Source organism: Petaurus breviceps, unplaced genomic scaffold (assembly GCF_028583685.1).
Source record: "Petaurus breviceps papuanus isolate PSGF00001 unplaced genomic scaffold, PetGlider_PUasm1.0 126, whole genome shotgun sequence".
Lineage (NCBI taxonomy): Eukaryota > Metazoa > Chordata > Mammalia > Diprotodontia > Petauridae > Petaurus > Petaurus breviceps.
In genome coordinates, this window is record NW_027185655.1 from 4553783 (window position 1) to 4566772 (window position 12990).

At 40.4% G+C, this 12990-nt stretch overlaps 1 protein-coding gene and 1 pseudogene across 6 annotated transcripts in view; both read right to left on the bottom strand.

Moving 5' to 3' along the window:
• Positions 1 to 12990, bottom strand: part of ANKRD17 (ankyrin repeat domain 17) — a 160720-nt gene that overhangs the window by 90212 nt on the left and 57518 nt on the right. For all 6 annotated transcript variants that reach the window (XM_069091698.1, XM_069091700.1, XM_069091690.1 and 3 more), the window contains exons 2-3: positions 5172 to 5325; positions 4333 to 4489 (exon numbers count right to left, since the gene is read on the bottom strand). In XM_069091698.1, coding sequence (XP_068947799.1) covers positions 4333 to 4489; positions 5172 to 5325 — 311 coding nt within the window. The remainder of the gene's footprint in view (positions 1 to 4332; positions 4490 to 5171; positions 5326 to 12990) is intronic.
• LOC138169439 (uncharacterized protein C11orf98-like) lies at positions 27 to 2496 on the bottom strand (annotated as a pseudogene).

Sequence of the window (12990 nt, forward strand, 5' to 3'; positions counted from 1 at the left end):
AGAAATTGCAGGCCTTCACTATATACAAAGCATACTGAGAATTTCTCATCAGAAATATATTTTCCCAAGTCATATTAGACAGTCCATCATGTGACAAAGATCACAATTAGTCTGTGGATGTCAGAACATTCTAGTATGAGTTGGCTCTTTCTTTAAAAGAAAGGCCAATATTTCCTAATCGAGACACGGCACATTTTCTCAGATCTGTAGCTATTTATTATCTTTTCTTCTAATCAGTTTTAAAGCAGGGCAACTACATGTGAAATAAAATCTATATATTCAAGACTTACTCTAATGTAACAAATTAGTAATACACAGACTCAAGCAAATGGTTAAATCTCTAAAAAGCCTGTAAATACAAGGCTAGCATTCAATTAAGTCAGCACAAACATTAAGTTGAATAAATCTCATAACACATTACTTGGAATATTGTTTAACCAATCTTATTAAACAAGAATTGGGAGGGGTGTACAATTTATGTCATTCTTTTATCCCCAGAACTCAAATGACTTCATTACAAACTGTTATCACTACTGAGCCAGTGGCCTCCCTTCTCTCCTCCCCAAGAAGCCTAGGAAACACCATCTGATACTTTCCTGCCCCCAGCAAAGGACCTTGAAGAGTGAGGCATAGGAGGGAAGGGAAGGGAAAGGTGAAAGCCATACCACTTTAGAAACCTATAGCAGGAAGGGGGCAGCTAGGAGGCCAAGTGGATAAAGCACTAAATGGGGAGTCAGGAGGACCTGATACTAGCTGTGTGACCCTGGGCAAGTCATTCAACCCTGACTGCCTCGAAAAATAAAAACTTAAAAAAAAGAAGCCTATCATCATGGGGCTCTGCCTTCTTGTCCTAACTGAAGGGATGGCCTCTTCTGAGGTTCAGCTGTCAGGTTCTAGGTTTTCCATCTCCACTTCATGGATAATTCCCATTTTCCTTTTCTTCTGCTGTCTAGGTTGTGCCTCAGTGGTCCTGCCTGGCTTGGAGGGGACTTGCTGGGGAAAGAGGGGTGGCTGCTACCACCCTCTTGGCAGCCTTCTCCTTCTGGGCATGCCTGATCTGTTGCAAAAGTTTCCTTCTCTTCTTCCCAGGCAGGGTGATGTTGGCCCAGGCACTGGATTCCTGCTTTTTGAGATGATGGCAAGTCATGAGCCCCTCATCCAGCACCACCCCAATCACCCAGTGCCACATCTCAGCACAGCACCCAGAGCCGCTTGAACAGCTTCTTCAGCTAGTCCGAAGCTGGTTGATCTTCCCCCCAGGGGCCTCCATGGTCCAGGCGCTGACCTCAGCACCGCTTCCCTTATGTCATTTTTTTTCCTGCTTTTTGGAGGGCAATTGGGGTTAAGTGACTTGCCCAAGGTCACAACGGCTATTTTTGTGTTAAGTGTCTGAGGCTGGATCCGAACCCAGGTCCTGCTGACTCCCGGGCCAGTGCTCTATTCACTGTGTCAACTAGCCGCCCCTATGTCATTCTTAATACTCATAAAATCTTGATATTGCGTTCCACCTACCTCAATCGGGTCTATAATATACTGTACAAAAGCTTTTGATGCCCCCCTTTCCATCTTGCCAATCCCAGGAGTCACAATATTTAGGGATTCTCAGGGTTATATCATTACTATGGCAGGGCAGCAACCTCTAAATGCTAAAGTAGGAATGAAAAACAATGCTAAAAGGAAGAAGACAAACCTACTCAGGAGCAGGATAATAGAATAATTAAACAAACAGGATGGTGATAAAGAGGTAAAGAGGAAAAGTTCCATCTGCATCGGCAAACTACGCAAAATGGATCATATTCATAAGCTGGTAAACAATTCTATAATCCTTTTTATACTTCTGCTGGAGTTGCAAGAGAAAGAGTCTGATACACAGTAGAAAAAAATAATCCAAGTGTTGAAGAAAAACTATTAGTACTGTGCTCTGTTTTAGGCATAAGGCAATTTTTAAAAAATGTGATACTAATCAAATATCCAAACAATTTCTGGCTTAGATGTTCCAATTGGCATAGCTGCCTAATGACCACTGATATTTCTTTCTTAAGCGAGAGGATCTGAGGCTTATAGGAGGAATCTCGACCAAGGTAACTAAAACTAAAACACACTTTAGAGCTGACATTCCAAAGCCAATCACAGCTCAGCCTCCTCTGTGGCCACACCCCTAAGGCTCAGTCTGGAGGCCACTCTTCCTGTAGGCTTTCTTCCTCAGTGATATTCAGCTTCCCAAGTGTCAATTACCAGACCTGTGCCAAGGATTCTCAGATAAATCTATCCAGACCTAATCTCTCTCCAGAGCTCCCAGTCACCTCCTATTGCCAAGCAAACTTCACAAACTGGGTGTCCTGTAAACATCTTACACAAAGCATATTCAAAACTGAACTCGCAGCATCTCCCTTGTTTCCAATTTCCTGGTTACTGTGAAAAGCATCACCAACACAACCTCTCTGGTCCCCCACACTAACAACCTCAACCCCCTATAGTCTCACGCCCCACCCCCTCATATCCAATCTGCTTCCAAGTTCTGTGGATTCTACCTTCATAATAGCTTCCATATACACCCCCTTCTCTGCTCTGACAGGGCCACTGCTGCAGAATTTCTTTGCCTGGCTTCCTAGAAAGCTCACAAGACTGGAGGTCACATAAAGTAAGTAGTCAAACTAAATGTTTATGGAGAGACTGCCTGCTGGAAGCAGGAAGATCTCCTTAATATAGCTTTCAGGCCCTGATAGTCCACAGTCAAGCAGCACCAGTCTACATCTTTTAACTAAACTGATCAATGGGGTACAATCCTACCACAAAACTAGCTAGCTGATCATTGACTTCCTGTAACAGGAGCTTCAAAGTTGATGCATTCACCTACTTGAGCAATCAAGTTGTTAGTGTGGTTGGAAGGTCTCAGATTTGCCACCCCTTCTTTGCCACTGTCCCCTCCTCTTTTCTCCCTCCCTACTGCTGCTGTGACTTGCTCAGGGTCACATAGCCAGATTTGAACTCATGAAGATAGGTCTTCCTGATTCCAAGCCCAGTGCCTTCTTCACTGCACCACCATAGCTTTAGCTTTTAAAGACCCTTCATGACCTGGTCCCCTTCTATCTTTCCAGACTTCATAGACTTTACTCCCCTCCATACTGTACTCCATGAGGCAGTGATACTGGTCTCCTCAAAGAACTTTAACAAACTCTCCCAAGTCAAGACTTTCATGGACTGGACTCTCAGGTCTCCTCCCTCCTTCATCTCCACCTCCTAGCTACAAAGGCTTCTTTTAAGTCTCAGATAAAATCCCACCTTTTTGCAAGAAGACATTCATGATTGCGCTTGAATGCCCCATGCCATTACCTCCAATTTACCTTAGATCTTGTTTGTATGTATTTGTTTCCATGTTATTTCCTCAGAATGTATGCTCCTTGATGGAAAGAGACTAGTATAAGGCATAGTAAGGAGGCTAGCCTCTTAATAAAATGAAGAGATTATCTGGTTCCTTCCAGATACTGCTGGAAGGAATGAAAAAGGCTTTTCCCCATCCCACCCCACCCACCAATCATTATCTTCTTTTTGGAAAGAATAACAAACCCTACAATGGTCTGATCCCTAAGATAATCCAGTGTCTGAGGACTCATCTAAATTTTTGTTACCACTCCTTAACCCATTTCCCTAAAATAGGCCTTCAGTACTCCATTGAAGACATCTTCAGCCTGGGAAGGGTTTTTTTAGACTAGAGAAATATCAGTCCTTAAAACTGGTAGAGATGGGGTGGCTAGGTGGTGCAGTGAACAGAGCACTGGCCTGGGAGTCAGGAGGACTTGAGTTCAAATGTGACCTCAGACACTTAACACAAAAACTAACCGTGTGACTTTGGGTAACTCACTTAACCCCAATTGCCCTCCAAAAAACAAACAAAATTGGTAGAGAAACTAAAAGAAGGTTTTTAATATGCTTTCTTCCTTCCATATGGGCTATTTTTACTTACTCTCAAAACACCCTACCATTTTTCCAACATTTTTAAGGTTATTATTACAAAATACAACTTAATATCTACAGATGATTGCTCCTTAAGAGAAATATTTAGTTACAGACTACGAGGAATAAAAGGGGAACCTTCTGGTGTCAGAAATTATGTGAAAGAAAAAAGGCACCAACCATATTTTCTCTCCGTGTCCCCTTAATGTTCAGAAACCCACTCTTACATACAACTTCTACCTACACTGAAAGCTGTGGTGTTTTAAGTCAGGATGCATTTGAAAGTTTTACACAACTAAACACCCCCATGCACTGAGTGAAGGCTACGTCTAAGAGGGGACACACACACGAGGGAGCCACCAGCTCTCATGCACTCACTTGTCTGTGGGGCCAGCACTTGCGGTGCTCTCGGCTCTCATGCGGGTGAGAGCAGCAGCTGCTTCATCCAGGGCACAGCTGACAGAGGACGTCAGCCTCCGGAGAACTTCCGGATCTGCAAAGGCTTTACCATCAGCAGTAGACAATTTGCCAATTCCTTCCAGGTGATTTACCAGGTCGATCAGGACACATCAAAAGCAAAAACATGTGAGATTCAAGTTACTCAAGTCCAAATAAAACTGGTCAAAAGTCAATGTGGCCCTCCACAGAGAACGGCAAGAGACAAGAAAGGCTTAAATTTAACAGGATAATCTACAAAAAGAGGCGCAGTTGGGAAGAGGCCTGCTCCCCACCCACAATTACAGCTGCTGTTTGGGGGTTAGTACAATTGGGGAGTGCCTAGAAAAGTATTCAAGCCATCCTTCAGAATGATAGTTATATGGCAGTAAGCAGCCGGAATCGCTTTACTTAAAATGCTCAAATATCGACTTCAATTTTCTTTAGATATTTAACTCGGATTTCCTCCTACCAAAAATGTTTAACATCATTTTATAAAAGATTTGACATCCTATGCTTTTACTTTCTGTGGAGCAAATTTTTAAAAGCACCAATTCAAAAAAAAAAAATCAAAAGTACATTTCAATCTCCACAAGTACAACAATAGCAGTAATATTTAGCATACTGTTTTCAGAACTTACCATGCTGAAGAGTGAAAATGTTTATGGAAAAGGAACAGAATTTAAAAGAATGATTTGGAAAAGGGAAAGATGTTGTTCAAGAAGTTCTCACTTCTTAATTGTTGCAAATATCTAAGATTAACTCAAGATTCAAACACGCACCTGCAGCCTCCAATAAGGCTTCCAACCTCGCCTGCGTTTCAGGATCTACAGTTCGGAGGTCTGTGCCATCCGCTGTACCAGACAAAAGTAACTTGGAAGCAGTTTCCAGCATTGGATTTTCCAGATCATCCTGATCTAAAATGAATGACTCCACCTGAAAAATAAAAATCCACATTAATAAAATTCCTAATTACAAAGATGAGTATGTGAAGAAACTCAAACTCAGTAGGCATATTCCCAGCTATGTAACTTGTCTAGGAGAGATTTCACTTGTCAACAGATGTATTACAAAATTATCACCCAGCCTTATTTTGCTCATCTGTACAACTTGACACTTTGCTCAGTATTTATAAATTCCTGATTTTTAAAAATAACAACATTGTGTGTGTGTATGCCTTTGTTGTAGTTCAACTCTTGATGAATGTCTGAGCTCAGACCTGAATTCAGAAAGATGAATCTTTATGACTCCAGACCTGGCATTCTATCCACTGATACCAGGCTGCCCTAATAATCCTTACAAGATAACATAAATGAAAAAACTCAACCCAGTCAGCATTTAAGTACCTATTACATACAAGATGAAAGTAAGAACGAAAACAGACAAAGTCTCAGAGCAAGGAGAAAATGGATTCAAGTTCATATTCTGACAAGGACTGGCTATGTGATTGTTGAGGCAAGTTAACTTCTCAAGGCCTCTGTTCCCTCATATAGCACCAGATAAATATCCAAGCAGATCACACTCCTAGGTGAAAAAGCTCAGCATCAGGAAACTTCCTAGCCCAGAGATTTCATCAGCTTTAGGACTTGCCTAGTCAGCACCCCCTAGAACAGCCAGCTGAAGGACAGAGCCCAGAGTACCCCAAAGCCTCTACCAGTTGGGCTGCTAGAATGTGACTGCTCTCATCAAGCCCCACTGGCCAGGGACCTTTTCTTGCTCGCCCCACCCCCCCACCCCCTTCCCTTTTTCAGCTCCATTTTGTATGTTATTTCCCCCAATTAGATTGTAAGCTCCTTGAAAGAAGGGAAGGTCTTTTGCCTCTTTTTGTATCCCCAGCAATCGACACAATTCTTGGTACAAGCTCAATCACTGTTTATTTAATTGATAACTGAATCTATGAAATGAGGGGCTAAGATGGCTTTCTAGGACTTAACTTCTCAATGCTCTAGGTAACTAAGACTCTAAGATAACCAAAGAGCTGGGTAATAGGCGTTAGTGAGGACTTACTAAATCACAGGTCTGGACCTTAAAAAAATTAAAAAAGACTGGAGAGCGGTGTATGCACTACCCAAACAGACACTCTGGACCTTCAAGGATCCCACCCTTCCATTAGAAGGAAAGAAAAGAAACAGAGAATTGGGTAAATGCCCCTAAGAGGATCAACCAAACTCACTACTAAGGGCCAACTATTTGCTAAAGCCTGGGGATACAAAAAGAGATAAGTTCACTTTAAGAAGTTTACATTATAATAGGAGAGACCAAGCCCAAACCAATATATACAAACTAAGTCAGATACAGAATAAATGGAGGGTAGGCATGTGAATTAAGGTGGGATTTTAGTTGGGAATTAAAGAAAGCCAGTGAGGTCAGCAGTCAGAGGGAAGAAGAGAGCATGCTAGGCATGGAGGAAGACCAGAGACAGTGTCCAGAGCTGAGAGGTGGATTCTCTTGTTCATGGATCAATCAGGAAGCCAGTGTCACTGAATCAAAGAGGAAATGTGGGAAGGTACAGGACTGGAAAGGTAGGAGGGGACTGGGTAATGAAAGTGTTTGAATGGGTTTTGTATTTGATGGTGAAGGCTACAGGGAGTCACTGGCCTTTCAATAAAGGGGATGATAATGGTTGAACCTACGCATGGAAAAAAAACTGGGAGACTCCTGAGGTGATGGAGACCGGTATGAGGCTTAGAGCAGTGTCAGAAGACCAAAGGGGGCACATTCAAGAAATGTTGCAAAGGTGCAAACAAGTCTTGGGCAAGAACTTGGACACTGGGGTTGGGGGTGGATGAGAGATAGTGAAGCATCCAGGATGACTCTTAGGCTGTGAGCTTGAAGGGCTGGGAGAATGGTAAGCCTCCATAGGGAAGGTAGGAAAGGGAGGGTGAGGTGATGTGGGGGAAGGGGGAGGCAGCAGCATCTAATTAGGCCTCTCAAAAGGCTACTGGAGGTCAAGGAGATTTTAACAATCATAGGCATAGAGACGGTAATGAGATCACCCCTTGAAGTAGTTGGGAGGGAGAAAAGGCTTCCACAGGGAATCCAGACAGGGACCTACTTACAGTTCCTGGGTTTGGTATGAATGAGGATCTATCAAATGAGACCGAGATGGAGCATAATAATCAAGAGAGAGTGGGGTCCTGACAACCTAGAGAGAAGAATGCATCAAGGAAGAGAGGGTGATCAACACTGTCAAAGGCCGAAGAAAAATCAAGGTGAGTGAGAACTGAGAAAAGGCCACTGGATTTGGCAAGTAAGATCACTGGCAGCTTTGGAGAGGGAAGTTTCAGCAGAATGATAAGGTTGGAAATGGAACTATAAAGAGTAAAAAAAGAATGAGGTGACAAAAGTATAGGCATCTACTGTAGATCGCTACAAAGGGCAGATGAGATAGGACAATTCTTTGAGGGATAAAAGGAGCAAGTGGGTTTTTTCAGGATGACCATTAATAAGGCAGGAAGGGGAAACGAAGGAAATAAGCAATTATCAAGTGCCTAATATGTGCCAGGTTTTTTGCAAATACTATCTTATTGGATATTTACAACCACCCTACAAAGTGCTGTTATCCCCATTTTACAGTTGAGGAAACTGAGGCAAAGAGAAGTTTAAGTGACTTGCCTAATAAGTTTTCTAAGGTCCTATGTGAACTCAGGCCTTGACTGCAAGTCCTGCGTTCCATCCACTGCACCCCCTCACCCCCACCCCTTGCCAATGTCGAGAACACCAGCAACATAAGGAAGGGAAGGGTTCTCATAGGAAGGGGGAATTTGAGCTAGGCAATCTAAGAGAAAGTGAAGAAATACTACATTCTAGGCATGGGAAGTAGGATCGTTTCACTGGACAAACAAGTTCTTCAAAGACAGAGAATAATGGAATAATGAGCTTTCCCTTGTATCACCTAAGCCTAGCTCAGTGCCTGGCATAAAATAAGCACCTCATTACTTTAAATATAACAGATTAAACACCAGAAAGCACAGACTGCACTGGGCTTTAGAGACACTTGTAGCTCAAAATCACACACTAAGTACTATGAATGTATATTATCTGATTAATACATTAGAAGGAATTTTAAGGCATTATACATAGTGAGTTTCTAAAGCATGGGCCATGCCCATTTCATGTTAATTTGTTATTTTTCAATGTGTCAATCCCAACTGAACAGGAGGATCACAAAAGAGACCTTCCTGCTGAGATCAAGTCCCCAGCCCCCAATACCTCCACCACTCCAGATTTTATGAATGAGGAAAAAACAGGCCTAGAGAATGAAGTCATATAAAAGGTAAGGTAAGACTGAGAACCAGACTTGCACAGTTTCCTATTGAATGAATGCTTTCTGAGATTTATTAAACATACTGTTTGATTTTTTACAGTCATCAGTGAAAAGTATTTTCAAAAATTCAATATATTGCTATTAATAAAATAAATGAAACAGAAATAGACTGAATCCACAGATCAGGAAATACTGATACAGTTAGTATAACTAGCTGGGTCATATCAGGGACACGAGGAAGAAAAACTAAAGAACTCAAAAAAAAAATTTAAAAACTCAAATGTAATCATCTGAATAATGTTATAAACTCTGACCTTCCAAAGTAAGCAAATATTTGGCAACTTGGCTTCAAAATTATTTAGAAAATTTTACTAGAAAGTTAAAAGAGACATCCCTCCCCCAACGTCAATGAATTATGAATTGTTTTCCTAAATTTCAAAAAGTAAACCTGTCCAATAAAAAGATGATATGAAAAACAGATTATTCTGAGTTTTACACTATAATAGAAATTATTACACTATCTAGAATCCAAACAGATAAATGTAAGCTCCTTGGGAGCAGGGGCTTAATAAAGTAAGCACTTAATAAATGATCAACTGAAGTTTTCACTGAAAATTCCAAAGAGTGAATAATATATCTACATTTTAATCGTATTTTACAATCAAAAGTTATCTAAAAGGTGGCGAAGAAAGTACAGTAAAATGACAGATATTATTTTATTACACTAGGATTTTGAAGACATTAAGTATCCATATCCAAGTATGACACAAAATATTAAAAAGTTAATTTTCAGATTCAGAAAGTGTCTTAGGTGGAAAGGTCCTAAAGTACAGCACTTACCATCTAACTACTCAACATACCCACACAGAATGCCCTCTACAACAATCTCTAAGTCTTTACTTCAAGAGATCATCCTAAATCATCCCCTGTCCCCAGGGACTTACATTTAAGGATCATGATTAGTGTTTGCAGAACTCTCAGAGCTCCAGGTGTATACATTAATCATTTTATAACGACCAAACTAATTAGCACAAAGGACTCATATCTAAGCTGCTATCTGAATTCAGGTCCTCCAACCTTCAAATTTCTGATTCTCCTAGTATCTTTTAAAAGAAACATTCAAACAGTTTGTTGTTGGGTTTTTTTTTTCCAATTTCAATACATAAAGATAAACAAATTAAAATGTCAGTTACCTGAACTAAGCTACAGTCTACTTGTCTTAAAATTGTCCAAGATGATTTTTCATTGTTCTGGGGGGGGTGAGGAGGGGAAGAAGTCACTAGAAAATATTACACTTCATTACAGAAGAAGAGACAAAAAAGCAGACACTGAATGCAGGTAATAGGAAACAAAAGATAAGACTTTATAAATAATATTAAGTAACAGTTCAGGACAACATAAAAGATGCCATAAAAGTTCATAGGGTGATGAAAGAACTTTTGTCAAGTGGTAATAAAGAAAGATTTTATGGGAACAGGCAAATTTGTGCAGGGTCTCACAAAAGGTACAAGACCTGATCAGAAAGAAATGCTATTCCTACTAGAGAGGGGGAATAAAAACAGCCTATTGTTTACAAGGGGGAACAATGAATTGAGTGATTCCACATCACCAAATTTCTTCAAACAAAGGCTAGATGACCTGACCATTCACTGAGTATATGATAAGGAAAACTTTAAGTATCTTAAATACTTATATTTAAGTATAACTTATATTTATACTTAATATTTAAGTATAACTTTAAGTATGCTGGATTGGACCTTTGGAAAGTCATGGAGACTTCCTGTATAAAATGAGGAGACCAGATGAGGTTACTTCTAAAAGTTTCTTTCTGACTCTAAAATCGGATACAGAAAAAAATCAAAACAAAGATAAGTACCTACTAAAGGGCAGGGACTGTATTGGGCTCAGGAAATAAAAATACAAAACTGAGACATTCACAATTCTCAAGAATTGTTTTTGTTCTCTAGGGATGATAAAACACACCACATAAAAATACCGGGAAGGGACTGTAACAGCAAAGAGAAACAGCAAAGGCAGACTGAAGGAAATGGCACTTTGAGATGAAACTAGATGGCACTGGGGTCCCCATTAATGAACCTATAAAGATCACCTGAAGCGAGACAGGGAAAGAGTTTTTAAAGGCAGCTGACAGTGAATTTGAAATACTAGACTTGGAATTGTAAAAGATTTCAAATCTGGTCTCAGGTAGTTAAGAGTTCTGTGATTTCTTACCAAGTCTCTTAAATCTGTCTGCCTTAGTATACTCAACTATAAAACACCACAGGATAACACCTACCTCCCAGCACTAAAGTGAGGATCAAATGAAGATAATATTTGTAAAGCACTTTGTAAACTTTAAAGCACTGTATAAATGCTAGTAATAATTGTTGTCAGTACTACAAGCAGAACAAGAGTCACAGAATGTTCTAGATCAAGGGGAATGACCCTGTCAAATCACTTTGGCCACTATGTGGAATATACTAGATACAGTAAGACCAACTGGGAGGCTATGAGAGTGGTCCAGGAGAGAAGTGATTAGGGCCTGAACTATAATGAGAGAAGAAACAGACAGATGTTGTAGATGTTAAGAAACTTAAAAACCAAACTACAGTACCCCATGAAGAACATGAGTTGGCAATTTATTAGATAAAACGGGGAGAGGGAAGAGAGTGAAAAGAGAATAAAGAATGAATAATGGCTAGAAGAACAGCAATCTCCACAGAAATAAGGAAGTTAGTTGAGAGGGTAGGTCAGCTAGGTGGCACAGTGGATAGAGTGCTCGGACCTAGATTCAGGAAGACTCATCTAACCTGAGTTCAAATGTGGCCTCAGTCACTTACTAGTGGTGTGACAAGTAACTTAACCCTGCTTGCCTCCATTTCCTTATCTGTAAAATGAGCTGGAGAAGAAAATGGCAAACCACGCCAGGAACCTCAAATGGAGTCACAAAGATTTAGACACACCTGAGATAACTAAACAGCAACAGTTATATGAAGAGAAGATCTGAGAAAAAGATGATGAGTTCCACTCTGGACATGTTAAGTTTGAGATTTCTTTTTTTTTTTTTAAACAATTGGGGTTACTCAAGGTTACATGGCCAGTTATTTTGTGTGGGTGTTAAGTATCAGAGGCCGAAACCGATCCCAGGTCTCCCAACTCTGGGGCCAGCGCTCTTACTCACTGAGCCACCTGGCTGCCCCCAAGTTTGAGATTTCTAAGGAAAATCCAAGTAGAGATATCTAGCAGTCAACTGGAAAAGTGGGAATGGAGCTCTGGAGAGAGTTGAGAGCTCAGTACACAGTATAGGAAGGGAAGTAATCATGGTCTTCTTGCAAATAAAGTTCTTTGGAAGTCTTGTTTGAAAGCTATGGGAAAATAAGAAGTGGGAGTCAGTCATCTTTAAACAACACTTTCGGGAGCACCATTAACTTCTGTCAATGAAATGAAGACCAAGAAGGATCACATCAGCACAAGAAAGAAAAGGAATCAGGACAGAGGAATGTCATGAGATTTCAGGTAGATAAAAGAATCTAGAAAGGTAGGATAAGAAATAAGGAAACTATGTAGTCTCAAGTTCCTTCCACATATGAAAACCCAGCATACTTCATGCTGGAGTGGAGGAAGAGAGGTTAAGTTATCACTGCAGATATTCGGTGAAATGAATTACTTTAGGGGCTAACACAGGCGGACAGAGGATGAGGATGGAGGGAAATGTGCTTGAGTAGGTTAGAAAGTCACTGGCCAAGTGAGAGCAACTCAGGGCCTTTTAAAAGAAGAAAATTACAGGGCACTTGCACCTTGTATAAGAGGCATTAATTCAATCTGTAGGAAAAAGGAGATTTCTTCTGATATCCCAAGAGTAAATAGTAGATTAATACATAGGGAGAATATGGGCTGTATATTTTTTATAGCAATACATAACGGCCTTTTTTAACTGGCTGAAAAAACCTGGTCCTCTCCCCCCCCACCCCCAACTGCCAGTGCCCTTCCTCTCTTTCACTTCCTTAATCTGCTCACACTAACTTTGTATTTATTTATTCCTCTAGATACTATGTGTACATATTGTTTCTCCTGATAAGCTTGGTGAAAATAGGAAGATTTCATTTTGTGTCTATGCTTATATTCATGGTGCCTGACAAGGTTATATGTGCAAGGTATAGTTTACCTTGATTTGAACAAAGAATCTGACAGTATTTCGTGCCATTTGTTTGTTTAATGGAAAGAGGAAGGCTGGCTATGCTACAGCAGAGGTAGGTGAATTTGGAAAAATATATAAATAATATACTACATAAATATAAAATACTATGAATGGCCACATTCAAATGCTTTTTTAA